General features: G+C 37.3%; 4 protein-coding genes across 5 annotated transcripts; 2 read left to right on the forward strand and 2 right to left on the reverse strand.

The window, feature by feature from the left end:
• Positions 1–4,158: 4,158 nt before the first annotated feature.
• LOC113768669 (phosphatidylinositol transfer protein 3-like) lies at positions 4,159–7,011 on the forward strand. The gene is made up of 6 exons (XM_027313118.1): positions 4,159–4,429; positions 4,989–5,250; positions 5,344–5,380; positions 5,541–5,646; positions 6,530–6,640; positions 6,722–7,011. Exons 1-6 carry the CDS (start codon positions 4,223–4,225, stop codon positions 6,851–6,853), a joined length of 855 nt encoding a protein of 284 aa, XP_027168919.1. The 5' UTR covers positions 4,159–4,222; the 3' UTR covers positions 6,854–7,011.
• Positions 7,012–7,155: 144 nt separating this feature from the next.
• LOC113768609 (pentatricopeptide repeat-containing protein At5g50990) lies at positions 7,156–11,303 on the reverse strand. 2 transcript variants are annotated; one of them, XM_027313036.1, is made up of 5 exons: positions 11,097–11,303; positions 8,646–10,180; positions 8,303–8,517; positions 7,985–8,191; positions 7,156–7,596 (listed from the first exon to the last, which is right to left on the reverse strand). In XM_027313036.1, exons 1-2 carry the CDS (start codon positions 11,236–11,238, stop codon positions 8,664–8,666), a joined length of 1,659 nt encoding a protein of 552 aa, XP_027168837.1. In that variant the 5' UTR covers positions 11,239–11,303; the 3' UTR covers positions 7,156–7,596; positions 7,985–8,191; positions 8,303–8,517; positions 8,646–8,663. The 2 variants fall into 2 exon arrangements, with proteins under 2 accessions (XP_027168837.1, XP_027168838.1); XM_027313037.1 differs by lacking the exon at positions 8,303–8,517.
• Positions 11,304–17,177: 5,874 nt separating this feature from the next.
• On the forward strand, positions 17,178–19,926 carry LOC113769486 (protein ALF). The gene is made up of 3 exons (XM_027313943.1): positions 17,178–17,619; positions 18,338–18,702; positions 19,549–19,926. The coding sequence occupies exons 1-3, from the start codon at positions 17,178–17,180 to the stop codon at positions 19,924–19,926; spliced, it is 1,185 nt and encodes a 394-aa protein (XP_027169744.1).
• Positions 19,927–20,200: 274 nt separating this feature from the next.
• Positions 20,201–25,780, reverse strand: LOC113767708 (glycine--tRNA ligase, mitochondrial 1-like). The gene is made up of 9 exons (XM_027311885.1): positions 25,429–25,780; positions 24,563–24,945; positions 24,255–24,372; positions 23,487–23,681; positions 23,106–23,330; positions 22,592–22,651; positions 22,429–22,509; positions 21,646–22,051; positions 20,201–20,700 (listed from the first exon to the last, which is right to left on the reverse strand). The coding sequence occupies exons 1-9, from the start codon at positions 25,606–25,608 to the stop codon at positions 20,483–20,485; spliced, it is 1,866 nt and encodes a 621-aa protein (XP_027167686.1). The 5' UTR covers positions 25,609–25,780; the 3' UTR covers positions 20,201–20,482.
• Between the last annotated feature and the right edge of the window lie 678 nt (positions 25,781–26,458).

A 26,458-nucleotide genomic window follows, 5' to 3' on the forward strand; every position in this document is an offset into this window, starting at 1 on the left:
CTGGTTTTCCTACACTTTTTGGACTGTTAGCATCAATGTCGATATACTCCCTGTTGCTGTTGGCTGGAAGAGGTGTTCGTTATTTTTCGCTTTAGCCTTCTTTTATCATCTTTTATTTCTTATTTCGTGCTAATCCAGGTTTTGATCTTAATCAGCCCATTCATCTACCAATTTGCATTCGGTTTGACTTGTTTACTGGTTAGCAAGCTTGGTTTCTATTATTATATTGCTTTGCCATGGTGTCTGCTATTTAAATGGTTTTCGTTAGCTCTGTGTCGGCTGCTTAGGTGGTTATATAGTGTGCATTGTGTTTGTCAACTTGTTCCTTCAATTGTTCTTTGTTATTTCCTGCTGGGTTTTGCCTCTTACAGAAAATGTCATGCCTTTTTCCACTGAAACTCGCTTTTATAGATGAGTCCTTGCTGTTTTATATTATTTGTGCCTTTTCTCCCAGTTGAGCTAAGAAATCGTACTTATGTCTTTTACATTTATATTGGCTGTTCTACGCTCGAAGTTTATATGCAGATGTTGGATTCTTTTTCCTCTGTTTCGCATGGACGCCGCATTTTGTGTGTTTCTTCCCTTTCTTGAATGCAAATTGTGTGCTGCGTCTCCTGGAGTTGTATGTACTCTCTGCTCTTCAACCTGTGTAAGCTTTTCAACTTGACCTCCATGCTCATTCAATTTTTTTGCCCAATTTGTTTAGCCTGTTCTTTTTTTCCCCCTGCAAGCTACCCTGCTTTTTCTGCTAGCTTTTGCCGCTCCTTTCTTGTTGGCATTGTTTCGGTCACCTCGATTGCATAATTTGTCTGCTAGCCTGTCGGTCTTGTGGTGTTGTGCTGTTGTCGGTGTTGTTTAGCTTTCGTGTCTTGTCGATGTTATGGTGTTTTTTTGCTGCTTGCTGACTTATATCTGGGAGCCGGTGAACTGTTTAATTTGGCCGTCCCAGCTTAATGGATAGAAATGCCAAGCGTCGGCAGCGTTATGCAGAAATGCCACGGGAAAAGAAGGATGACCTCTTGCGGCGCCGCAGGGAAGCTAATGCTGCAAAGAAAAAAAATATGGCCCTTGCTCCTTCGGGTCCTGGACCTACAGCTCGCCTCTCAAAAAGAAAACGCGGAGCTGATGTCTAGGAAGCGGCTTCACCAGGCATACACAGAGGTGTTCGTGTTTCTGCTGGTTCTGATCAGCCATGTAGTGCCTATCGTGCTAATGTTGGAACCAGCCAGTGTCCACCTCCTAAACAAAGTTCTTTTGCTGGTCCTGCCAATGTTACTTTGGGTGGTCATCGAGCATCTTTACCAGGTTCTGTATCCATTGAGTTGATGTTTATCTGTCTGGTGTTTCGGCTCTCATACAATTGCCTGTTGTGACAACGCCATCCACTAACGAAAATCCACTTACCAAATCAAATTCTCTCCTGCTGAAAAAGTTACCCCCAACACGCGAATGCTTCCAAACATTCCTTTTTTCTAACCTCAATGTCTCCGTACTCACTCCTAACGAGCTACCAAAGTGCATGTCAAAGGTTATAGGACAAAAAATACAAATGTGCTTACATTTGCAATATATATTCTGTAACCCTGTTAAGAATTCAAAAACAAACACGGTCAGCTAAATAATTTCTCTGTACAACAAATCTATTTTTAAATAAATGCTTGCTGTCCTCTCAACCTGGGCATACTTACAACGTACCACCGTGCGCAAGCACGGTGAACATCTCTAGTAATATATAAAGCCCGAATAGCTTGCTGTGTCAACTTGTGAAGTAGTTTCACTCTCCTCCCCCTTTTTTTTCTGTAATTTCTTTGGTGTTAACTATCAATTGAAGGTAAAAAAAAAAAAAAAAGACGTGCAATCGATGCCAAAAGAAAAAAAAAGAAAAGGATTTCTAACTCTGAAAACGAATATCACGGTATGGGAAAACAGTTCCCGTTTCCTGATTTTCGAACTAAGGGAGTGTTTAATAAAGCTGAAATTTGAAAATCTAAAATCTAAAATTTGAAATGTAAATCCATTAAGTTATTAAATTGTTAAATATCAAATCAGATACATTTGAGTGCATATCACATTCAGTGATAAGTGAATAAATCATCACTTATTTTTAGGAATAAGCTTTGTCTAAAAAATTCAGTGTCATTTAATTAATTTAGATGTTCAATTTTTTATTATCAAATGTGTCTAAACATAGTAAAATCAGAATCTATTAAATTGAGTGTTGAATTGGATTATCAAACAGGGCCTAAAGGTAAATGGTCGACCGAATTTATTTATGGCAGGGGATCTTTAAATTAACATTGCGTAAATAGACCGAAATTAACGTACTTGAGTGGAAATTCCGAAGAAAAACAGGGTTGTTGAAATTGCGCAATCCAGCTGGGCATTTCTTAACAGATTTAACTCATTGAGAGCGGAGACATTATTGACAGCGATGGATAACTGCATCTTTCTTTACCATTTTTATCAGTAAAAAAATTTGGAAAAAAAATTTCAGATTTTGTTTTGCTTGCATCATACACACAATTTCCAATCACCTTTTTATCTCACATATATCACATCACAAAAAGTGCTACAGAAACTGGATCAAATAAATCATCCAAATAAATTCTTATCCAAACAAACTCAATATTGTAATATGTGGCAGCAAAACCACTAAGCTTATCTCAATGGCCACCAGGGAGTCCCTGGGCCCAAATCTCACCTGCAGCGGAAAAAAAAAAAGTAATATGTGGCAAAAAAGCTAAGCAGCTGTTCAGCTGTGATAAAAATTTTTTTTTACTTGTAATGACCAATATTCACCACAAAACCATAACTATTGATTTATAAATATATAGCTACTGACTTATAAGTAGCAAAGTTTTATTGTGGCATACTTAGGAAGAACAATTTCGGACGATGTACACACAAATACATATTCCATACTCTTTGATAACTTAATCTTTTTTGCACTGTCAGTATATATACATTGATGACTCTAAATCCATGATATATTATCTGATTTTCAATTTGAATATCAAATTTTTGTATACGTAGAACGTATCAAGATTCATTCATGCATGCATATGCACTCACATGGTGGTGGTGTACGATGGGTTGATTGATTGATCACCGAGAGGATGTGCACAAACATACAACTTTGAAGTCCAACCTTAGCCAGCCAACTTGTATGCATGCGGACGCACTACATGATAGATGAAACTTCTAATCCGGTCACAATTACTAAGATATTTTTGCGTCACTAACTTTGCAGTTTCTACAAACAGCAAATGCACTTGTCCGCCAAAATTGTCATGTAACTGTGGCTACCAGCTTCGGGTGACTTTCTTCGACGACTTCTTTTTTTCTTAAATTAGGTTAGAACAGGTTATACAATTATTACGAAAAAAAAAAAAAAACAGCACTTGTCCATAAGTCAACGTTCCACAAGTGCAGGATTCCATAGTTTCATGTCCATTGTATATAAGTATATATACTCCATTGCACATAAGACTTTACATCACATCCCTGGCTTGTGGCCAAGCAATTTATGGCTGAGGAAAGACAGAGGGAAACAAGTAGTTGGACGCCTCATGGTCACGGCACCAAACAACCCTCCGACACTATATCGATTAATTAGGTAGTGAAGCATTGAATTCCAATAATTTTGTGTGCAACACCAACAATTAGACATATCATTGTCACGCGTACAAGTAGTAGGGCCATTTCGTGTAAATTTTTGTAGGTCAAATTTCCCCCGTGTCAAAATCCATTTTCAATGGCAAATACTTTCCACTTAATAATAAGAAATTATATTTGGCAAAACCATGTAGGAGATACTTAAAACATGTATAGGAAATATATTTGACAGAACGATTTGAAAATGCTCAGTCAAGTAAACCTTTGGCTTTTTTTTTATGGGTTTCTGGAATTCTGGGGAGGGGGCCGGCGGCATATGTGTCTTGTTTTGATTTACAGGCAATTACTTGCTGACTTTTCTGCATATTGTAGACGTACAAAATTATTGATTTCCAACACCAACAGGAACTTCATTCAAGTCAATTGCAGCGTTAATGAGCCGTTACATCATCATCATCATCAAGTATCTCCTTTCTTCCTCAAATTCATGTCTGGATATATACATAGATATGGGAAAAAAGCGGTGGCAAATGCTTCCCTGGGGGAGTGGACACCTTAACACTTCAGTTCCAGCTTTGTCTGTGGTGCCCAAAAAAAAAAAAAGGCAATGGAAACGGGAGGGAAAAATAGTCTAATAGTGGAGAAAAGGGAGGGCGAGGCTTCTTCGATCAACCCTCCTACACAACAAATAATGAGAGAAGCAGACATTAATGGTACTGTGGACGAACAAGGTGGTGATCAGAGCAATGAGGTGGAGAAAAACAAAGTTTGCCTCATGAGAGCCGTAGTTGAAAATCAAGATCCTTCTTGCAAGGTACATCATCATGTTACTACTCTTTCATGCAATTAATTAAGCACGATTTTCTTCACTTTTTCATCGTTATGGTAAAGCATATTCTTAATTTGCCTGTCAATGAATTCTTTTTTTTTTTTTTGGGTTTTAAATTAGATTCTAAAAAAGAAAAGAACCATTGATTCTTGTTCATCTTTAGCTCATTAGACCTTTTGCACTTTTTCTTTTGGGGGTAAATAACAGATCTTACGATCCTTTACCCCTTACCACCCAACCCAACCCGACGGGGCATTTTGCTCTACTGCATACTTATATCTTTGTAAAAGATATTCTCTTTAAAATTCAAGAACTCTTATCAGTCTGGGGCCTATATTTGAGATACTTTTCTCCTTCAATGGATCACAAAGAGTTGATCTAAGTCGCAAAGACCTTATTTTCTTTGAAACGTTCAGCTAAAGTTCAAAAAGTACGTAAAGAAGCCTTATTATTCTTCTGTAACATGCTGACATTCTTGAATATACTAGGGCTGGTGATCACCTGGAGTTTTCTTATTATAGCTGATCTTGAATTGGTTTTGCAGGAGGTTGATGATCTAACAATCCGAAGGTTTCTTCGTGCTCGGAATCTAGACGTAGAGAAAGCTTCTGATATGCTCCTAAAGTGCCTGAAATGGAGAATAATGTTTGTTCCCAGTGGCCACATTTCCTCTTCTGAAGTTCCAAATGAAATAGCACAGAACAAGATGTTCGTGCAAGGAATAGATAAGAAGGGACGACCAATTGCTGTACTCATCGGAGCCAGACATTTCCAAAACGAAATTGGAGGTCTAGACGAGTTCAAACGTACGTAGGTTACGTTTGTACTACAATAAAAGACTTAAGCAGATTTACATGCTAATATTCCTTGATCTTACAATGTGTTTTCTTCACTTCCAGGTTTTGTAGTTTTCACTTTGGACAGATTGGGCTCCAGGTACTAACTGCTCTTTGCCTCTTTCTGGAAGTTTATTAGTCAAAAAAAAAAAAAAAAAAAAAGAACTGCAGCAACGAGAAAGCAAATCAGGCAACTTCCACGCTGCAAAAATCATCATTCAATTGGATAATGTTTGGGTTTTTCTTGATTCCTATGACAGGATGCCACCCGGGCAAGAGAAGTTCTTAGTAATTGCAGATCTTCAAGGATGGGGGTACTGTAACAGTGATCTCCGTGCCTATCTTGGAGCTCTATCCATCTTGCAGGTTAGTAATTTCTTTATAACTATTGCACATTCTTTAGCATAAATTATAGTACTCAGAAAAATGGCAAGGCACTCTTGCCCAATTTGCGTAATAGGAAAACACCGTAGTCCCTTAATTTTAAGTACTTAATGGGGTTATTAAACACGTTCAAAGTCACCAGTCTCAGATACTTGTCCCTGATTTAACTCACTGCGGCTATGGCATCTATCGTTATCTCTTGGTTCCCTAAAACGGAAATATGTTGTACCAAAAATAATTAAACCTCAACCTAGTAGCTGTACTTTAGTTGATTGAAAATGGCAAAAAAAAAAAAAAGTAGAGTATTAGTGCCTCAAAGGTGTTAAACTTAAGAGTAGATCTTATATACACTGACGGTGTATATACTATCACGGTTGGATATACGATACATATGCAAAATTTGATTTTTAAATTCATATTTGAATTATGTATCACACATCTAATGATGAAAGTATATACACTGTCAATGTATAGAAAATTAATCCTAAACTTAAACCCCCGAGTCACAGGCCGGCAAACAACAGAATTTTTTTGACTAACGAAAACTTTGTACATGACAAAAGAACACAAGGTCACGAGTTGAAATTTCAAACGTCAGTATTAATTGTGACAACGAATGCGGTGATGGTTACTACCTAAGGAGTGCCAACAGCCTCTTACGCTGTCAGTATAAATGTCTTAGCAGGGGCTGGGAAGTCAAGGGTTTGACACCCTTGCTACTTAACTATGGCTTCCTCCGACGGAAAATCCCGTTGGCTCCTCCTTTTCTTACATTAAGTTAGAGTGAGTTATACAAATATTATCGCCGTGACAAAAAAAAAAAAAAGTTACTACCTAAGGAGTTGCTTTCGAAGTTCAATCGCAGGACTACTACCCGGAAAGACTTGGAAAGTTGTTGATTATTCACGTGCCTTATATATTCAGGGCGGTCTGGAAGGCTTTGTACCCATTTATTGACAAAAATACCAAGAAAAAGGTACACAAATGACCTGCACTCAGATATTTGTGCCTTTAAATTCTGAATCACCTGATATCCTCTTTTTTTTTTTTCCAATAGATTATCCTTGTGAAGGACAAACGGCTGAAGGCGACTCTACTTGAAGACATTGATGAAAGCCAACTTCCTGAAACTTATGGAGGCAAACTACGTCTGCTTCCCATCCATGAAGATGCCCAACCAACAACATAATCATGCCTTTAGAAGCACTACTTCCAATATCAGTATCCTATTCTTTTTTGTCTTTGCAACTTTTTTTCTTTGAGAAGATTGATGACTGCTTTGAAATAGTGGTTATAACTATTTTGTGACTTGATTTAACACATGGCTGAGAGGATTACCGTCATTCTCACATGAAATAATTCCTGAGTCAAAAATTTGTTTCCCAGCAGCTTTTAATCTTTATCGGAAGGAAATGTAAGAAAATTATAGGGAAAAAATTCATTATTGGGAACAAATATAAGGTCGACAATAACTGTAGTACTGCATGAGCAACAAGAAAGATCAGTTTATCCAATTAAGAATTCAAGGAGAAGCTTTAAAAAAAAAAGGAATTCGAGGAGGAATCTTTGATAAGAAGAAGACAAAATTGATCCTCCATACAAGATTAGACTATTGGATCCTCCTAGTTTTCCAAGCCCTCAACGCTATCTATCTCATAAGCTTATAATTTCCTAACCATGCTGAAGCAGTGAATCCATATAGTTGCAGACAACAAAGCAGCACTAACGGTTGGTTTACGAGCAAAGCAGGATTAGAAATGAACAGCACATTCCAAGTAGCCTTGCACAGTTACACCAACACCAAACTCAGGTCCAAAGAAGCACAAAAATTTCCAGCAAACTGCAACTCTACAAGGAGACAAAACGATTTGCGTCACTAGGATCATGATGGGGTTAAAGACCACCAGCAAATTTAGTCCAACTCCAGTGGACCTGCAGAATCAGTTTATTAACAGGCAACACTAGGCTTCAATTTAGTTTAGCTCAAAGAAGACAAGATAACATTGCAAAAGGAGAAGGGCAAAAATGGAAGGGCACATTAACAAGCCCATAGTTCCAAAAACACAAAAGCAAGGTGTAGGTATTCAATTTGTTGGACATACTCCACATTGATTCTTCTAGGTGATTTCAGTCGATAAAGAAAAAGCAGGCAACAGCGGGACAGAGGGGCGAGCAACACACACACACACACACACAGTGTGGGTGGCCTATGTGTGTGAGTGTCGAACCGTGGAGTTCTACTTTCATCAGTCCATTTGAGACTAATTCTACACAACCAGAATCTGCAATAGATATATGGGAAAAGAAGCATGTAACTTACCAAAAAGCAGGCCCTTTCAAGCTGGCAACATTTCATTATTTCGCTTTGGCTGCTTCCATTTTCAAACTTGGGGGATCTATTTCACTTCTCCATAGCAGATGCTCATGTTACAGAGTCAGCTACCAGATTAAGCAAGCATTTATCTTTATATAAATTGGGCTCTTTAGAACATGTAAATTCAGAATGGCTGTACCACTCCAGGCTGACCTGCAGACAAATAATGCTCTATTTCATTAATAAAAAGACTTAAGCATCTATGATTAACAATCATTTTAAAATAGACAAAAATAAGATATGTAAACAATCTCACACTAAGACCTTTTTCACATGTTAAATTGAATATGTAACTTGACAGCCGCAAAATTTCACTCTACCCTGCAGAAGAACTTCGCAACAAGTTGTTGACAAATTGATGGATCTTCTACGCTTTCTTTTGCAGCAGAACATGAAAATTAATCGATCAGGAACTCTTATCTCAAAGTTCCATTGAAGAGCCAGGGCAACTCCTTGGTCTGAGCACAAATATAATGGCCCTGGCAATACGTGGGTTAGCTCAGAGGATGCATTCCAGAAGACTAACTTCCTACAACCCTACCTGCTGAAAACAAAAGGACGTGCAAGCCATACTTTAAAAAAGAAAAACAAAGAACCAGATCCTCACCAGCTTAATCAAGAGTGACTACCAATAGTCTCTGCAGCTACAGGTACCACGCTCAAACCTGTGAAATCGAATCCTGTCCCTCACAATTATCACCCTGTTTAATAGCTTTGATACAACTTTCATCCAGGAGTGGCAATCAAGACAAGTCCGAAGGTTTTTGGATATCAGAATTTCAGCCCCAGGACTTGATTTTAGTATCCCATAGGCCACAGCCAACTTTTCACTGTGATAATTCAAGTTTTCCTCCTTTTCCTCCTCAGAAACATCCATAAAAACCAAGTCTGTTTCAGACATAAACCCCTCTGTTTTGGTTCTATGGATCAATGATTCCAACACTTTGTCTATCAGAATAGCCTCACAATGTGATTTGTCACCAGCATTGAATTGGTGAATTGCACCACCAAATTCCAGCCAACTTTTTCCACTACATTTACGAACACCTTTTTCCTTCATCATGTATCTCACCCCCTCAGAGCTGTCCCACTTTTTGATGGAGCAGTAAATATTTGACATTAAAACATAATCTCCACTACTCAGATGTGAAATCTTTTCAATGGCTACTTCACCCAACTCAGAGTTCTTATGCATTCTGCAGGCGCTGAGTAATGCTCTCCATATAACAATATCAGGTTCGACAGTCATTTCCTTAATTATTCCATAGGCTTCTTCTAGACGACCAGCTCTCCCCAACAGGTCAACCATGGCTCCATAGTGCTCAAGCTGTGGCTGGATCAAGTATAAGGTTCTCATCAGATCAAAATATTTGCGACCCTCTTCAACCAAGCCACAATGGCTACATGCAGTTAGAATCCCAATAAAAGTTATTGAATTGGGCAAGACATTTTCCCCTTTCATCCTTGAGAATATTGCAATAGCATCCAAAGCAAGGCCATGAATTGCTAATCCATTAATCATCGCATTCCATATAGAAACATCAGTGCGTTGGACACCATCAAAAATTTCTTTTGCAGTGTTAATTTGTCCACATTTTGCATACATGTCTACCAATGCAGAAGATAAGATGTAATTTAGTTCAATTCTTTTCTCTATCATCAAACTATGTATCCACTTCCCATGATGAAGAGCTCCAAGTCTAGCACAAGCAGCAATAGTAGATGCAAATGTAAATCCATCTGGTTCAATTTGTCTTCTCAACATCTCTCTGAAAGTACTCAATGCTTCCTGAAATGAAGCATTTTTTACACAACCTCCAATCAGCGAGTTCCAAGTGACTACATCACGGGAAGGCACATTCTGAAATATCTTCTTGGCAATATTAATTTCTCCTATCTTCATGAAACTTGAAATGATTAAATTTGCAGAGACAATATCAACATTCCGGTACGAAATTTCCTTCTGCAATTCGCAAGCAAGGTTGTGGCATTGACAGGTAACATATATGGATATCAACAATGACAACATAGATGGGTACATCCCATACCCATGTTTAACAATCTTAGCATGCATTGCGATCACAGTTCTCAAATCATGAGAGGACTTGCATGCTTCAAGAATCTGCACAAGTGTCTGATAGCCTAAATTGTCGACCAAAAATTTTTTAAATGTCAACAAAAGTAGAAGACAACAAAATGGAAAACAGAAGATGACGCAAGAAACAATTTTTTTGCATCCGTCAAACACATTATATCAAAAATCTGAAACACATGACTTTAAACGTTTCACAATTTACATGGGCAATCAGAAATTCACCTGATTATATAGTTGCTAGGTAAATGGGGAAAATCAATATCGACATGCAGATTCTTGTTAATATTTACAAGGAAAAACAAAATTTAATCTTATGCAGGCAGCATTTTAGCTATTGTAGTCAGTTGAATCAAATGAATATTGTTCAGAGAGTAGACATGTTGACTGTTGCAATAATATCTAGTTGCAAATTCACAAGTCCTGCGTAATTCAAGAATAAACCAAAACAATCTCTCCTCCTCCACCCCCAGCCAAAAAAAAAAGGAATATTGAAACTATAGAGAAAGTAATCTCATCCCAAATTAGCTTCTTGAAATGAGCCAACAAATGAAAGCAATATACTGTAACACCACCAAATATGTGAATAAGAAAGGACAAAAAGAAAAAAGCAAAGTGTCCAACTCACAGCATTCATTCGAACTCTGTTCTGGCTGGGAGAAGAAAAGGGGCGGGAGGTTAGGGAGGAAAAAGATCCAGTTTTGCTTCTTTTTCCTTTCACTAATGATAATCTATCGTCAACTAGAAAAGCTTAAAAAAAAAAAAGTCAAGTAACCTCGGTGGACAAGAAATGAATTCCCACTAGAAAATTGACATAAAATTCCAAACTTGCACCAATTTAACTACATAAAAACTGAATATTTAACAGCAATTACAATACCACTGACCAATGCATCAAAGGAAAACAGGGGTTCTTTTCAAAATTAAAAATACAAAGCAAAAATTGTTAAAAGAGAGTAAAGAAACCTGTATCTGAATTATAAGATTGTTGTGCAGGAGGAATAAGCAGTTGAGGTCTTGAACTGAAAGTGGCTGAGTAGTTCAACTGCGATGGAAGCAATGAAATGGAGAACCTCCATTTTCCAGCCACTATTCTTGTCATCATCATTCTTCACTTTTTACTCCTCCGATGTATGCCGGATTTGTCAAAAACTGCAATCAGGCATTCTTATTCCGTTTTTCCCCTTCGTTCTTGTGTTTGTTTTGAATTCCTGTTCCTACTCCCCGTTTCAGCTCCATTTTTTTAAAGTTGGTTAATCCAATCTACTTTTAAACTAAAAAAAATAAAAAAAAGGGGAAGTAGGAAATGAAATCTAAAAGCGTGGTACCAAATTTATGGCAATGTCCAAGTTCTGAAGAAATCGTGTTAACAGCCGATACACAAAACTGCACTCCCGGCACATCTGAGTGGACCGCTTCTGTGGGATTATTGTGTACTTTGGTGGGTTTAATACTCTCCAAGTGGGCCTATCTTGTACATGTCGAAATTGTAAACTAGAAAAGCAAAGGTTGAACCATTAACAAGTTTTTCAAATATAATGTTATAATAATATAAAAACAAATTTTCCAAATACAATGTGGACTTTCTACAACTAGAATTGTCCTTTTTTTTTTTCAAAAAAAAAAAGGTTGAACATTAGTCCAGTGACGGGGAGCTTCTTGATTTGATTCTCAAGCTCTCTTACTTCTTTTGCTAAACTTGGAGTTGCCCATTGAAGCAGCACTTGGCCCAACCATAATAAGGAAAACTATTTAGGGCAAATTTATGGGCTTCCTTTTGGGCTGCCGTAAGTCTCAATCATCTGAGAAGCCTTTAAATTATTTCAATCATCAACTCTTTCGGCTTCTGATCTATTTTAAATCTCAAATTAATTCTTTAATTAATAATAACAAATGCGTCGCATTTTGATCCTTTAGTCTCTTTCTACTGTTTAGATTCCTCAAATCTTGCCCTTAAATCCATTAGCTCAAACCATGCAAATAGATGAAATGATCATAATTTGACGTTTCTTTTTTATTATTGTGGGATCGATTTAAGACGTAAAATAGATAAAAGATCAAAAGTTGACGATGGATGGACGTTATTTAGGTGCTCCTTCAAGTAGTTTACCCAATGTTTTATATGCTAGAGCGAAGTGCATATTTGATATCCACTGCTGAAACTGCTTTTTTTGGTTTTAACCTTTTAGTTCGTAAGTAAAGCGACTCCAGAAGGCAGTAATACAAAGAAATTACTGTACAAGATTTTGCTCCTCTCTGCCTGCCAATCACAGGGGGAAAAAAAAAAGGTGGGGAAAGCAAAATAATATCCAAAGATTGGTCTATTCTCATGTATAAATTTACAGGAAAACGGTAAAGAATCCAGGACAAAGATCTCCACTTCAGAATGTACAACATTTAAAATATAGGGCACCTGATTTTGTTTCAGTAATTTTTTTGATTTTCCATTTTCCAAAGAAGCCAATCAGACAAAAGCAGAGTAATGCCAAACAAAATAAAGAGAAGAGACTACAGATACTGTAGAGGCAGCAGCAGCTCAGCTGCGGCAGCGTTCTGAAAAGCAACCCCGGCCGTGCATCCACTCCACTGAAACAGACATAGGACAAAGCACATTAGATTAGAGGCCCCGTACGCAGACTGCATCAGTACGTGTCGACATTGTATTGGGTGCTTTAATGGCTGCCTCGGTTGACCAAACCCTTCTATTAGGACTGACAATAAAACGAAAAACTATTTAGATTTTTTCCCGTCCTACCAAAAAAGGAAAAAGAAAAAAAGAAACTTACTTGATGCCTTCTAATATAGTAGCAGTAATTTTGTGGCTTAACTTAATTGTGTGTTTGGATGGTAGATTATTTGATATAATTTTTAAAAAAATTACTATAACTCTTTTTGATATAATGTATGTGAGATAAAAATATGATTGAAAAATATATTGATTATGGAAGTAAATAAAATTTAGTAAATAATTTACGATGCACACTTACAAGTTACGACTTCACTCACCATTATAGCCAAATGCACAACTTAGGTAATTACTAGTTACCTAAATGCCCTCAACAATTTAAGTGAATACCTCAAAATACCCTCAGTTTATAAAGTTCTTTAATACCATATTTATTATTGTCTGATAAGCAATTATAATAATACTTTTACATTATGATAGAATGCTTTTAATGGTGCTTTATAGGGATTAGATTGTTGGAATTGCCACAATTTGGTAGTAGTTTTGACCTTTTTTTGAGTTAGTGTTCCTTTTGATAAAAAAAAAAAAAGCTCTCACAAATAAAAGTTGGGTGGCATTCAAAGTTGTTAAAAAAATCACTAATTCAACATTTAGAGTTGTTGTTTATAGTTTTCTAGGATTTCACCAGCAAAAATATATAAAAAAAGAAGGAATAAGAAGAGAAAAGGAAAAGAAAAAATAATTATAAATCCAATCCTTTGTACTATATGCATATCGTACACCCAACAAGGGTGTTTAATTAAAATGCTAAATCTAGTATTGCCATTTTATATGGGCAAGGAAAATAAGTGTAATTTTCAAAATCTCGAGAGAGTTTAGTGAAATTGTTGGAAACCTCACGGGAGGTTTGTGAAATTATCCCCAAAACCAAAAAAAAAAAAGAAAAAAAGAGAGAGAGAGAGAGAGACTAGTTTCAAGTATGTATGAGGAATAATTTCTGTCCCCCTCTTTATGTGTTACATGAGTAGCAAAGGATAGTTTCGTTGGCAGTCATGGATTCGGGCATAGAGAAATGGACTCATGCTAATGGTTGAGTAGAGTACAAATTTTGAGAAACTACGTGTTTGCATAGGGAAGGATGGAGGGAGGGATGCTGGCATGCTGCTGCCACAACACAACTGATTACTGATTAGCTTCGCTATGAATCTCTACATGGACAGGTCCACATCAATGAGGTATGCTGTATTTTAGTTAAAGTGTCCTCCGAACTCATCAAGTGAATGAATCAAAGCTCGCTTCTTCTGTGGCATCACAATCTGAGAAGTGAGAGAGCATTCAAGCAAGACTTGTTCGAAAGTACGAAAAAACAGCCTTTTAATTTACATTTCAGAAAGATTAGCCTGAGCAGGTCTGAACAGGGCTTGAGGCTGAGAGAGCTCCAGCCTCTTCTCTTTTCTCAATGGCAAATGGAGTTGGCTGATGCAAATCTGACGCTCTCTGTAGTCTGTGCTTTGCCTGCATGCTTCTTCTACTTGGCCAAGGAACACTTATTACTCAAAAGAAACAGCTCGGAATTACTAGTATGTTTTCTGCCCAATCGAAGCGAATGAGTCTCCCTCACTTAATTGTTCGACATTCACCAACAGTTTCTATCAGCTCAAAATGAAATGGTCTGATTAGTTGGTATCTTTGTTAGGATACAAGTTAAGAGTGGGGAAAATTTCAGAAGCCTCCTTTCTGACAATTTCACCAAGTGTCCTTAATATTTTTAATATTACTCTTATTTCCGCTTAACCTATAAAATGACCATAATAACTTTAACATTTCGACATTTTTCGTGCAATTAAACAATCCTCTTCTAATCTTGTGCATATAAATCCATTTCACACAATTAGACATTAAACAAAACGAAAACAAAATTCACTCATGAAAATAACCAATTATGTCCTAAACACAATTTTAACATATTATAAGTTAATGTTAGCTTTGCTTGGTGGATCTAGAGCTGAATAGAAGAAGATGCAGGTTGAAGGTGTAAGAAAGGTGGGGCTAGTATTGGTACTCCAATATTTGAGAGATAGGGTGTTATATTAAAATTTTTTGAGTTTAATAGTGCTATTTTTTTTTTAACTTGAAGTTTTAAAATTTAGGGATCAATGGTGGTAGTGGTCATGGAGATAGTAGAATTGATTTTGGAATGTAGGAACGTGGAAGTTTTAGAATAGTAGAGATGAAGGTTAAAAGTGAGTTTATGATATTATACGTGTTCCAAAACTTTTTAAAAATTTTCATAGGAAAGTAAGATGAACTTCACAAGTTCGTGAGAGCATTTGGGTTACTCATTCAAAATTTTAACCATTGAATGGTTTTGTTATTGAAATGATAACTCCAAAAAAGATATATGTAATTTTTAAAATCTCAAGAAAATTAAATGAAGCTGTCAAAAACTTCAAGAGAGGTTTTCAAAATTATCCCTTAATAAGAGTACTCCGTCCTTCACAATACATTTCTAAGGGTTGATAATATTAGCACCGGACACGTTATGATATGTATGGGAAGGTGTGAAAACCTAAAACTCAGAGATAAGAATATAAAAGCAACTTTATGTGGGAAGGCTAATAAGATAATTGGCATATGTTACATTACAACTCGCAAATTTACCCCTATCTAATCTTGCCTTTTTTTTTCTTTCTTTAATTAAGTGCTCTAGTATTTCAATTTTCACAAGCTACTAGGCTTGTCTATCCTGAAGTTGTTGCAGAATTGCATACGAAATCTTATGAAAGTGATATTTACTAAAAAAAAAATAAATAAATCATTTAGTATTTGAGATAATACTCTACAAGGAAATTGTACAAAAGGATGACTATTTTTAACCTTTTCCTCAATCAATTAGAAACTGTTATGTGCCAATTTAGGTAAAAAATAGTCGAGTTTCTACTTTACCAAAATTCACCTTGTTTGCAACTTATAAGCCCTGTTTGATAACCCAATTCAGCACTTAAACTTAATGGATTTAGATTTTGACATAATTAAATGCGTTTGGTAATAAAAAATTGAACATCTGAATTGATTAAGTGACACTAAATTTTCTAGACAAAATTTGCTCCTAAAAATAAGTGATAAAATATTAACTTATCACTGAGTGTGATATACAGTTAAATGTATTAATAGTTAATAATTCAATAACTTAATCAATTCACACTTCAAATTTCAGATTTCAATTTTATTAAACGCACAGTAACATGTACAGACACTCACTAGTTTCTGGATTATGCATCATTTGAACCTAGTTATCAATGGCCTCAAAGTTATGTACCATTGGATACCTACGAAACTACCAAATCAACAACCTATTATTTTGCTATGTAAAGAATCGTTATAAAACTTCATCCTGTTCTGTTAAGTTTGAATTTTCTTGCTAAAGAAGAGAACAAAATTAAATTGAAATTAACTTTCATTTGTCCCTAGTCTATCCTAACCCCCAACCAAGTGGCAACTGTTAAGATACACTAATAAAGAGTGTAGAACTTAAAAAAGTTGAAAAGAAACTTCAATTGAAAGTCAAACGGGAGTTTATATTTTTTTTCAACTCCAGTAAATGACTTTTCGTTGAATTAATTAAATCTAATCCCAAATTGAACTCCAAAAGCCGGCAACTCTTGGAGCCAACCCAGGGACTTAACTACCCAACTAAACCCCATCCCAGAGACGAAAAGTCATTTACTGGAGTTGAAAAAAGACAACTGACTCATGGGATTGAGTTCTTGGGTGGTAGTATCTCACTTAGTAGCAGGGTTTCCCCCTTTAGCCTAGTCAAACGGGAGTTTATATGACAAATCAATTTTCATGAAATTCAAAGGGAAGTGTACCCTACTATACTATGAGAAACCTCAATAAGGCAAGTGCAATGAACATACTAAATTGTCAAATAAAAGAAAAGAAATCTTACTAACTTGTCATATTCTCATTTCCAAAAAAAAAAAAAAAAAAAAAACTTGTCATATTCTGCAAAGGCAATCTGGTTAGCTTCAAACTGTGGAGTTACATTCTAGTTGGAGCAGAACCATTCTAGTGACCTGCTATCCGTACCACTAAAAGCACATTAATCTCAGAGCAACTGAGCAACACACTGGAGACAAGTCGTACGTTGTCTGCATACAACTCAACACAATACAACAGCAAAAGCAAATGCACATTGCCATTCAGTTACTACGACCATCAAACAGGGGCATTTCCGGAAACCCACACCCAACAACTGTAGTCTTTATAGCCACTCCTCCTTGCCTTCGTGCCTTTGCCACCTCCATCCCCAGCAACACCAAAACTAGTCCAAATATTTTGACCTTGTGTATGTTTTAATGGACCCTGATGGCTTCTCGGCAAGCTTGTTTAAGTGGGATCCAAGGAGTGTCATGCCACCACCGACAAGGTTTCTTGAAGGTGTGGCGGCGGCCTTGCCTCCCCCGCCGCAAACAATGTACTCCGTGAGGCCAAGAGAGTTAGGTCTCGGAGGGCTAGAGGAGCTGTTTCAAGCTTATGGGATAAGATATTATACAGCTGCAAAGATAGCTGAATTGGGATTTACTATGAACACCCTTTTGCACATGAAAGATGAGGAGCTTGATGATATGATGAATAGCCTTTCTCAAATTTTCAGGTGGGATTTACTCGTTGGAGAGAGATATGGAATCAAGGCAGCTGTTAGAGCTGAACGCCGACGCCTTGAGGAGGAGGAATCAAGGCGGCGCCATCTCCTCACTGGCGATACTACTAATACCCTCGATGCACTGTCCCAAGAAGGTTTGAGTACCAGCTTAAGCATTTTAATCCTTTTTTTATCTTTTTTTGTTTAAGCTTTATAGGGCCTTAATTTTGACTAATTTTCAGGCTTCTTTGCTTCGAATTGGTTCTAATTTTACTTTTGTTTCTGGGATTTTTACATATACGTAGCTCGGTTGCAATTTTGCATGCATGAATCATGATTCCATGATCCAAAATACTTTCCACTATTTCTTCCAGCCTTCTACAGAAAAACCGCTTTCTTCTCTTTGGACATTTGTCACCAAACTTGCAGTTGTGTTGGGCAACAAAAAGTAATGATCCACAGGCCAGATATGACCTGATCTCAGAGTTCCTTACTCCAAGACTACGACTATTTACAGTATAACACTCCTGCCAACGTGACAAGAAATCAAGATTTAAAATGTTAACAGTAGTATTTTATCGGGAGATGAGAAAAAAAAGTTTGTAATAGTAATAATCAAGTATAACGGATAATAACGGGTTATTCTCTCGTCGTATCAGCTGCTTCTACACCACCCTCTCCTGTTTTATTTATGTATGGATTTTTTTTGAGCAACCTCCTCTTATTGTGGAAAACTAGAAAAGAAAAAGAAGTTTCAAATATTGTCGTATGATGAAAGCTGCATTTAAGCATTAGAGAAGATCCTATTTGATGATTAGCTTCCTTTTTATTTTGGGGTTTCCGACCATATTTGACGTTAACTTTTGGAAGTAGGATTGTCTGAGGAGCCGGTGCAGCAAGAGAAGGAAGCTGGGGGGAGTGGTAGCGGTGCTGCAGGAGGGCAGACATGGGAGACAGTTGGGAAGAAGCAGGGACGAAAGAAAAAGGGGAGAGCTAGCAAAATCTTGACATCAATCGAGGATGAAGATGAAAGTGAGGGAGCTGAGGAAGATGAAAATGGTAGTGGAGGAAGCGAGAGGCAACGTGAGCATCCCTTCATCGTTACAGAGCCTGGGGAGGTGGCTCGAGGGAAGAAGAATGGACTGGATTATCTCTTCCATCTCTACGAGCAATGTCGTGAATTCTTGATCCAAGTTCAGAATATTGCCAAAGAAAGAGGTGAAAAATGCCCTACTAAGGTTAGTAGTCATCATCATCAAGATTCTAAATTCAGCATGCATTTTCTTTCGACTGCCTCGACACATTCTACAATCATCTCAAGATGTTGATTGTTAAGCATTATGTAATATGTAGCAGCAACCATCGTACTTCGACATTTACACTCGTTAAAGTTCTATACTTCTGCTTCCACACCAGACTCCAAAATGGAATAAAAAAGAAAAGGGTGAAGAAATTGGGAGGAAGGAAAACTTTAACTTGGTTAGGCCCGCCCATAGGCTTTTGGCTTTTAGCTTTTAGCTTCTGGGGTATGAATATATCCTCGTTAATTGGGTCGATTGCAAATAGATGGCCAAGAGAGAATTTGACAAGTCATGCAGCTGCTTGTGGTGGGGGACTTGTCTTGGTTACTTTTGCACATGTGTCAGTCTAATGTATGGGCACCTGGATGGCTGGATGGTCTGGGGCTTAGGTCACTAATAGGGGCAGAAGTGCTTGTTTCTATGTTGAGTGAGTTTTTTTTTTTTTTTTTTTTTTTTTTTTAATTTCCTTTTTCTTAGCTAGCCTTTCCCGATTTGTTGTACTAAGTAATCAAACTGAGCCAACTCCTCTTCATATGAAGGAGAGAGATGTTTTTGAACCGAGCCAGTCATTCATCTACAGGGAAGCAAATCTTGAAATCTCAATGAGCTTTTCCACATTTAACGTAGCAAAGAGAGAAAAAAAAATAACCCCACGTAAAATCCCATAAGTTAAAGAATAAAAAGAAGGGGGCATATTTCAGTCCAAGCAAGCAGTGGCTGAAAGCCTTAAACATGATCCCACATCTATTGCATATGGTTTCTAACATATCGTCCAAAATGCAGGTGACGAATCAGGTGTTCAGGTATGCAAAAAAGGCCGGTGCAAGCTACATTAACAAGCCGAAAATGAGGCATTATGTACATTGCTATGCATTGCACTGCCTGGATGAGGATGCGTCCAATGCACTGAGAAGAGCTTTCAAGGAGCGAGGAGAAAATGTGGGAGCATGGAGGCAGGCTTGTTACAAGCCTCTCGTAGCCATAGCAGCACGACAAGGGTGGGATATTGATGCCATCTTTAACGCACATCCACGGCTCTCCATCTGGTACGTTCCCACCAAGCTCCGCCAACTTTGCCATGCTGAACGAAGCAATGCTGCTGCGGCTTCCATCTCCGTCACCGGTGGTGGCGGTGGCCACACTGCCCAGCTGCCTTTCTAGGGCCTCTTGCTTATGATTGAACAAATTGGGAGGTCTTGGGCTTAGATTCGTTTGTTTAGTCAACTAACTAATTCAGTAGCTTGTAAGTTCATTAAGGGGGACGATCTTGTCTGTTAGTAAACAAAAATGGCACATCATTTGACGCTTGTGTGGGTGAACCCTTCTTAAATTCGTTTTGAATTTTGCTTTTGCCAATCTACACAAAATTCATGCTGAACAAAAATCGGTAATATTACGCTCGTTCTTTCAACCCTGTACGGTCTGCAACTCTGCATACAAATTTGTTCCGGAGTTCACTAGGATTTCGCAGAATAATTATGCAGTATTCGAGTCAAAATAACAATAGCAGATTAGTTGGACATTGCGCTGCATCACCGTAATTATGAAAAGGGTAACTAACTATCAGAGAAAAAGGAAGAAACATTTCGTTTCAAAATTCAATAAACTTGTGTCAGAAGTATGAATGAGGTCTTTCAGATAATAACGTCTTTATATGTGTTTTTAACTACTGAAAAATGAGCTTCAAACTCTATATTCGCCATTCAATCATGAACAATCAGGATGAGTGAGTAGGATATTTCCACAATGCATCAGCCCATGTGCTTTGGCCCTCGGTAACCTCCTTGATCACAGATGCAACTTCATCTACGTCCACACGAATCTGTTGCTTGCTATCCCTCTCCCGCACTGTCACAGATGACGTTGAATCAACTGTAATAGCAAACGGAACACCAAGTTCATCTGTTCTTGCATATCGCTTGCCTATCGATGTACCTGCAGCAACATACAGATTTACAAAAGGATAGCATCAGTGCGTGATTAAGGGTGATGCCCTATAAGAATCTTGAGGCGTATGCCAGATGTTCCTAGGATATGAATTATTGAACAGTAGATATAGAAAGGAAATAGTTAGAAGTTAACAAAGCTCTACAAGCTTTCACTTAAAAAGCGCTTCAGCAAATTATGTACAAAATCTTTGGCACAGCAGTAATGTACCACTGGTCAATGGTGCTTAGACTTCTGGTGGATAAAATAAACAAGTTGGACTAGTTTCACTCTGTTCCCACTTACCCCAACTGCACCACCACCCCCTCCAGCAGAAAGAAAAGAAAAGTGGCACTATTTATATGGAAAAAAACATTAGAAGAAAACGAGTCTCTTGCTAAATCCACTTTGGCTGTATTCTCATACAATAGAAAATCAACAAATGACTTTCATAGCTCTAACATCAATTTTAGATGGCACGGATATCTCATTTTTTCAAATAATATTTCGCTTGCATCATAAACATATTTTCCAACCCATATTTTTATATTCCCAACTATCTTTTTATCTTACATATATCATATCACAACAAGTGCTACAGTAATTATTCTAAATAATATTTCAAATAACAAACCAATATTTCCCCTAATTTGTACCGATTAAGGTATTTAACTAATTTCATGTGCTCCAAAATGCATGCTTTCTTCTTATCTTGTCAAGATACACCAATAGAAGTGCAAGGCAAAACTCTTCAACAAGAAGCAGCCACAAGTAGATAAAATATTAATTTAGAGGCATTCACATTTCAACAACAAAAGGGGAGAAGCAACCACTAAAGTGAGGTAACGGTAAATGCATAAAGTAAAAGCCAGTTTAGTATACTATAACAAATACATATACTAATATAAAGAAGTTTCAAAATAAGGCATATTCATCAATGACAATGGAGGATACCTGTTATATCAATCTTATATGATATCCCTGCAGCAGTCAGTGACCTGGCAATATTTTTTGCAACCTCTTCATACTGTTGATTCTGAACTAGTGGAAACACAGTGCACTTGATGGGTGCTACCAATGGAGGAAATCGGAAGACATTGAGTTGTTCATCCCCATCTTTGCTAGGTCTAGTATAGAAGGAATGCTCATAAAGACAATATATTATCCTTCCAATACCAAAAGAAGGTTCAATAACTGACGGTGTGAAAACTTTCTGGTGTTCCTTCTTTATTTCTTTCGAGATTGTCACCATATTACTCTTGATGGTAACAACTCTGTCAAGAGTACAAACATGAAACTCTGCTTCTCCTTTAGACTCCAGGGTCGCTTTCAACTCCAGAGCTTCTTTCTCCGCCATGGCCTATATGGAAATAAAGCGATCATAATCATCATTCCAGAAAAGCAAAACCTTAAATTTAAGTCACCATGCTTGCTAGAATATTGTTCCATGGTGACAAAGTAAATTCGTGTGCATGCAGAGCAATCTTCTATTACTTTCACCCTTCTGTACGAACCTAAAGTTTCAATGTTTTACCTAAACAATCTGCTCCTCCAATCAGAATCAGTGTTTGCCCCATTTCCAAAGTCAAAAGGTGAAAAGAACAAATGAACAGTTAAGGAAAGAAAAGGACCAGGGAAAACACAGAGGGCAAAAAGACAACCAAGAAGCGGGACAGCCTTACATGTACAAAAGAAATCAACTTATATTAACTTAATGCACAACGGCACAAAGCATACCTCCAGAGCTTCAACCACCATCCTTTGATTACCTTTGAATGCAAGGCCTAGTTCCTTCTTCACGGGAGCTATAACAAGTTTCTGAAAGAGCAAGTAACATGAATTCATAAAGAGACTCTAAAAGAAGCACAAAAATATTTTGCAAGTGAAGAGAGAGAGAGACCTCCACTTCTCTAGGTTCTGGAAGTTTTTCATGTGCAACCAGAGGGACGCCACTTTTATCCTGCCAAAGAAAGAAAAAAGGGGAAAAAAAATAACTTTAACGGCTAAGTTCAGAATGGTATGATTTTCAAGGTCCTTCCATTCAACAAAAATCATAACACCATTGTCCAAGAACACGTTTATACAACATAAAATGGTCAGACTATTCCACCAAGCCATCCATAACCAAGGATAAACAAGTCAAAGTTGGTACAGGAACTTTGCAAATCATCCAAAAAAAAAAAAATAGAAGACAAATGCTGTTGCAAAGTAGAACAGACTGTGAGATAGAGAGTTCATATTATTATAGCACACTTAAAATGATTGCAACAGATTTCCAGATTAAAACTGATCATTCAAAGCCAATTTCCTGATTATAACATTCATCCAACTCCTGTTTGCAATACAAAGGGAATTTCAAGAAATGAATATTCTAATTCCACAAAAATCCTTAATGACCGATAAAAAATTCTCACCGTATGAGCACGCAAATCATAAGCTGATCTATCAGCAATACCAACACATTCAATCCAACCATAAGAACATTCAATTTCAGCATCCCAGCAGTCCGCAGCATAGTGTGCCATCTCATTTGCCAGATGTTGGCGGAACCGCAACCGATCTCTATCAATCCCAAGATAAGTCAAGAAAAGGTACACTCTCCCAATGAAATATCCCAGTGTTTCATTGTTCACAATCCCCTGCAAAACAGCAGTAACTGTTCCTTAATACAGAGTATACCACATGTATAAGCCCCTTTGGGGTTACACATATATGCACACGCTCAGCTCTTCAAATCCACGCAAAAAGTCAAAAATAGAGTGGGAGGGTCTGAGGTAGGTGATTCTCAAACTAACCTGAGCAACTGCTTCACCAATAGGAATTCTCCTTGCTGATCGTCCTGACACCTGGTCTTCCCTAGGGAACATCAAAAACTCCAACTTTGCAACTTCAGAAAATTTTGGATGAGCCTTGTCCGCAGGATCCACAAAGTGCTCAATCTCGGCCAGTGTAAATTCACGGACTCTGAGAAGACCTTGGCGTGGAGAAATCTGCATATACACGGTTCAACCTCTACCACGTAAAAATCAAATTCTGAACAAAGAGGTATCATATATTAAAAGTAAATGGTGCATGAAAACTACTCAGGCGAGAAATCTAACCAATAGATGGCAAATGCTGATCAATTTATCATATCTAATAACAATAATACGTGTCTACCTATGTCTATGGTCCTCCTTGGTACTCAACCAAGATTATCTCCTGCAGTGCTTTTATTGTGGTTTGTTAGAAGTAATCCACAAGTATAATTAGTCTTTGACCTCCATTGCTAGACAACAACTAATTACTACTGCCATGACAATGTCATCTTGTAAAACACTGTTCTATGCTTTTACAAGGAGCATGTGCACGACTAAGTACAAAAAAGGATAGCAGGAAAGAAAACCACTTCTCTTCATGACAACTATAGCTTCAAGATGTCAAATTAGAATATTCAAAAATCAGAAAACCAACATAACAGGTTTTTGACTTATGCAGGACATAAACATGATAGGTGAAAGACAATTGTGATTCAATTATGATAACGCATATGATAAAATAGATCTTAGAGTAAGATTGTAAACCTCATTCCTAAAAGCTTGACCAATCTGCGCAGCAGCAAAAGGGAGCTTGCTCCCATTGTAGTAGTACAAATCCTTGAAATTCACAAAGATGCCTTGAGCTGTCTCAGGGCGCATATAACTGCAGCCAAAAAAATTTTTTTTTTTTTACAACACTTAAGAAAGAAAGATAAGCAAAACCCCGGAAACAGGAGTGCCAAACAAATAAGAAACTATGTACTTTCTTTTGTAATATACACCTGTAAATTATCTGCTGCTGCTCTAAACAAATAAAGGTAAAATGGGGCATAGAGTTTTAATGATATTCTTACCCTGGGAGCGTTCCAGATGGCCCAATTGAGGTCTGGAACATAAGATTAAAAGGGTAGGGATCAGAAAGAGGATTCTTGGTATCTGGAGCAACAATTCCATACTCCTTAAGTTTAGCACCCAACTCTTCAGCAGAAAGATCATCCAAAACTGCAAGAACATGCCTGAATTCTGCCTTCTTCTCATCACTGAGATTAGGTTCTTTCTCAAGCTTCTCTTTACAGAAATCCTTTAGCAAATGATCAGCTCTGTAACAATTCCCAGTCTTTTCATCTTTCACCATAAGATCAGTAAACTTATCAACATGTCCCGATGCCTTCAGCACTACTTCTGGGGTCACACAAGGGCAATCGACTTCCAACATATTCTCTTCCAATACAAAATGCTGAATTTATTCAAAATCACAACACCCATTGTCAAAATCATCAATTTTAATCCAGGCCCAAAACGAAAATGGAAAAACAAAGAAATATTGAGGAACAAGCTTGATATTATGCTTCAGCTTGGTTTGATTAAACTTTAATGTGTGCTTATCCAACCAAGCTCAACCCGAGCTTATTCATTCGCTTGGCTCGGCTGGATTTGTTGACGAACCAATCTCGACTGAGCCAAGCTCTCCCAGCTCTAATCTAGCCATAGATTTTTTACGTTTTTCAATCCTAATTATCGTAATTATAGTTAGTTGAACTAACTTTTGAAAGAAAAATCAGAATTCTACTCAAATTTCAAATTTCATCTGGGTCATGACAGACAGATTACATAAAACTGAGACATAATTGGCCCTCAAAAGCCAGTCTTGCAGACAATTAAATGAATAACAAAACATCCAAATCAGAATTCTAGTACGAATAAAGAGAAATGAGTAGACCTGACGCCAGGAGGCGAGGACGTTGGCCTTAACGGCACAACCAGGAGGGCCATAGTCATAGAGGCCAGCAACGCCACGGTAGATCTTGAATGAGGGGATGTAGAATAGACGGCGTTCGAGAGTGTTAACGACGGCCTGCCGGAAAGCTTCTCGGTTGTGGGCTTCTTGAGCAGCGTCCATTTCGTCCTTTTCTTTTCTTTCTCTTTCAGCTGAGAGAATTTCAGAGCTCGAGAGTGGACTTGATAATTGAGTAGAAAGGGGAAAAAATTACTGTCAGAGTTGGAGATATTTTAGACTTTAGACAAAGACTGAAAAGCAATTTGGGTCTTTGGATGGTGGAAATCTGCAAATTGGAATTCCCAGAGTCTGCTAGGGTTTTTAGTATTGCATAATGTGTTGTACCTTGTGGAAAGAAAGTTGTATATTTTGGAAACGGCTTTTTGCCTTTTTTTTTTTTTGTTTAAAGTTTTTCTGTCCCGGTTCATATCGAATCTGCATATTAATAATCGGTGGTGGAATTCATTAATCTTGCGGTCCTGCCTTATCATTGTGTTTGTTATTTGGTAAAGAGGGGAAATTCTTCTTTGATATAATGGTGAGATTTTTTTAGAAAAAGGAAAAATAAGAGAACAGTGGGTTATGAAAATGCAAAAGTTTGTGGAAAATGAAATGGGTAGATTTGGCAATGGGTAAAAAAGTAAAACACGAAGCAAAATGTCTTTAAGCAGTCAATGAGCTCTTATTCTTTGTAAGAATTGACAATTACTAAGAATTAACGCAAAGCCTGAGCGCTCTCTCTCTCTCTCTCTCTCTCACGGCTAGTATTAAAAAAAAAAAAAAGGACTACTATTGACTTGCGATTCAATATAATTGAGACTCAAACAATTAAAGATTTTGACTTTAAATTTTTCTATTCTTCCAAATATGAAAGAAAAAAAATATGATTTTTTCCTAAAATAAGAATTTGGAAATTCTAAATGTTAGAGCTCTTTTTTTTTTTGTTTTGGGAATGATGTTACTTTTAAAGCTC

This window comes from Coffea eugenioides, chromosome 4 (genome assembly GCF_003713205.1).
Source record: "Coffea eugenioides isolate CCC68of chromosome 4, Ceug_1.0, whole genome shotgun sequence".
NCBI lineage: Eukaryota > Viridiplantae > Streptophyta > Magnoliopsida > Gentianales > Rubiaceae > Coffea > Coffea eugenioides.

Excerpts from the sequence above, each read along its gene's own strand:
- LOC113768669 (XM_027313118.1), top strand. The coding sequence starts at position 4,223 with ATGGAAACGGGAGGGAAAAATAGTCTAATAGTGGAGAAAAGGGAGGGC. Across the intron at positions 5,251-5,343 it reads AGGTCTAGACGAGTTCAAAC|GTTTTGTAGTTTTCACTTTG; the intron begins GTACGTAGGTTA and ends CTTCACTTCCAG. Across the intron at positions 6,641-6,721 it reads ACAAAAATACCAAGAAAAAG|ATTATCCTTGTGAAGGACAA; the intron begins GTACACAAATGA and ends TTTTTCCAATAG.
- LOC113768609 (XM_027313037.1), bottom strand. The coding sequence starts at position 11,238 with ATGATGATGACAAGAATAGTGGCTGGAAAATGGAGGTTCTCCATTTCA. Across the intron at positions 10,181-11,096 it reads ATCTTATAATTCAGATACAG|GCTATCAGACACTTGTGCAG; the intron begins GTTTCTTTACTC and ends TCGACAATTTAG.
- LOC113769486 (XM_027313943.1), top strand. The coding sequence starts at position 17,178 with ATGGACCCTGATGGCTTCTCGGCAAGCTTGTTTAAGTGGGATCCAAGG. Across the intron at positions 17,620-18,337 it reads CGATGCACTGTCCCAAGAAG|GATTGTCTGAGGAGCCGGTG; the intron begins GTTTGAGTACCA and ends TTTTGGAAGTAG. Across the intron at positions 18,703-19,548 it reads GTGAAAAATGCCCTACTAAG|GTGACGAATCAGGTGTTCAG; the intron begins GTTAGTAGTCAT and ends TCCAAAATGCAG.
- LOC113767708 (XM_027311885.1), bottom strand. The coding sequence starts at position 25,608 with ATGGACGCTGCTCAAGAAGCCCACAACCGAGAAGCTTTCCGGCAGGCC. Across the intron at positions 24,946-25,428 it reads TCCTCGCCTCCTGGCGTCAG|CATTTTGTATTGGAAGAGAA; the intron begins GTCTACTCATTT and ends GAATAAATTCAG. Across the intron at positions 23,682-24,254 it reads GTCAAGCTTTTAGGAATGAG|ATTTCTCCACGCCAAGGTCT; the intron begins GTTTACAATCTT and ends GTGTATATGCAG.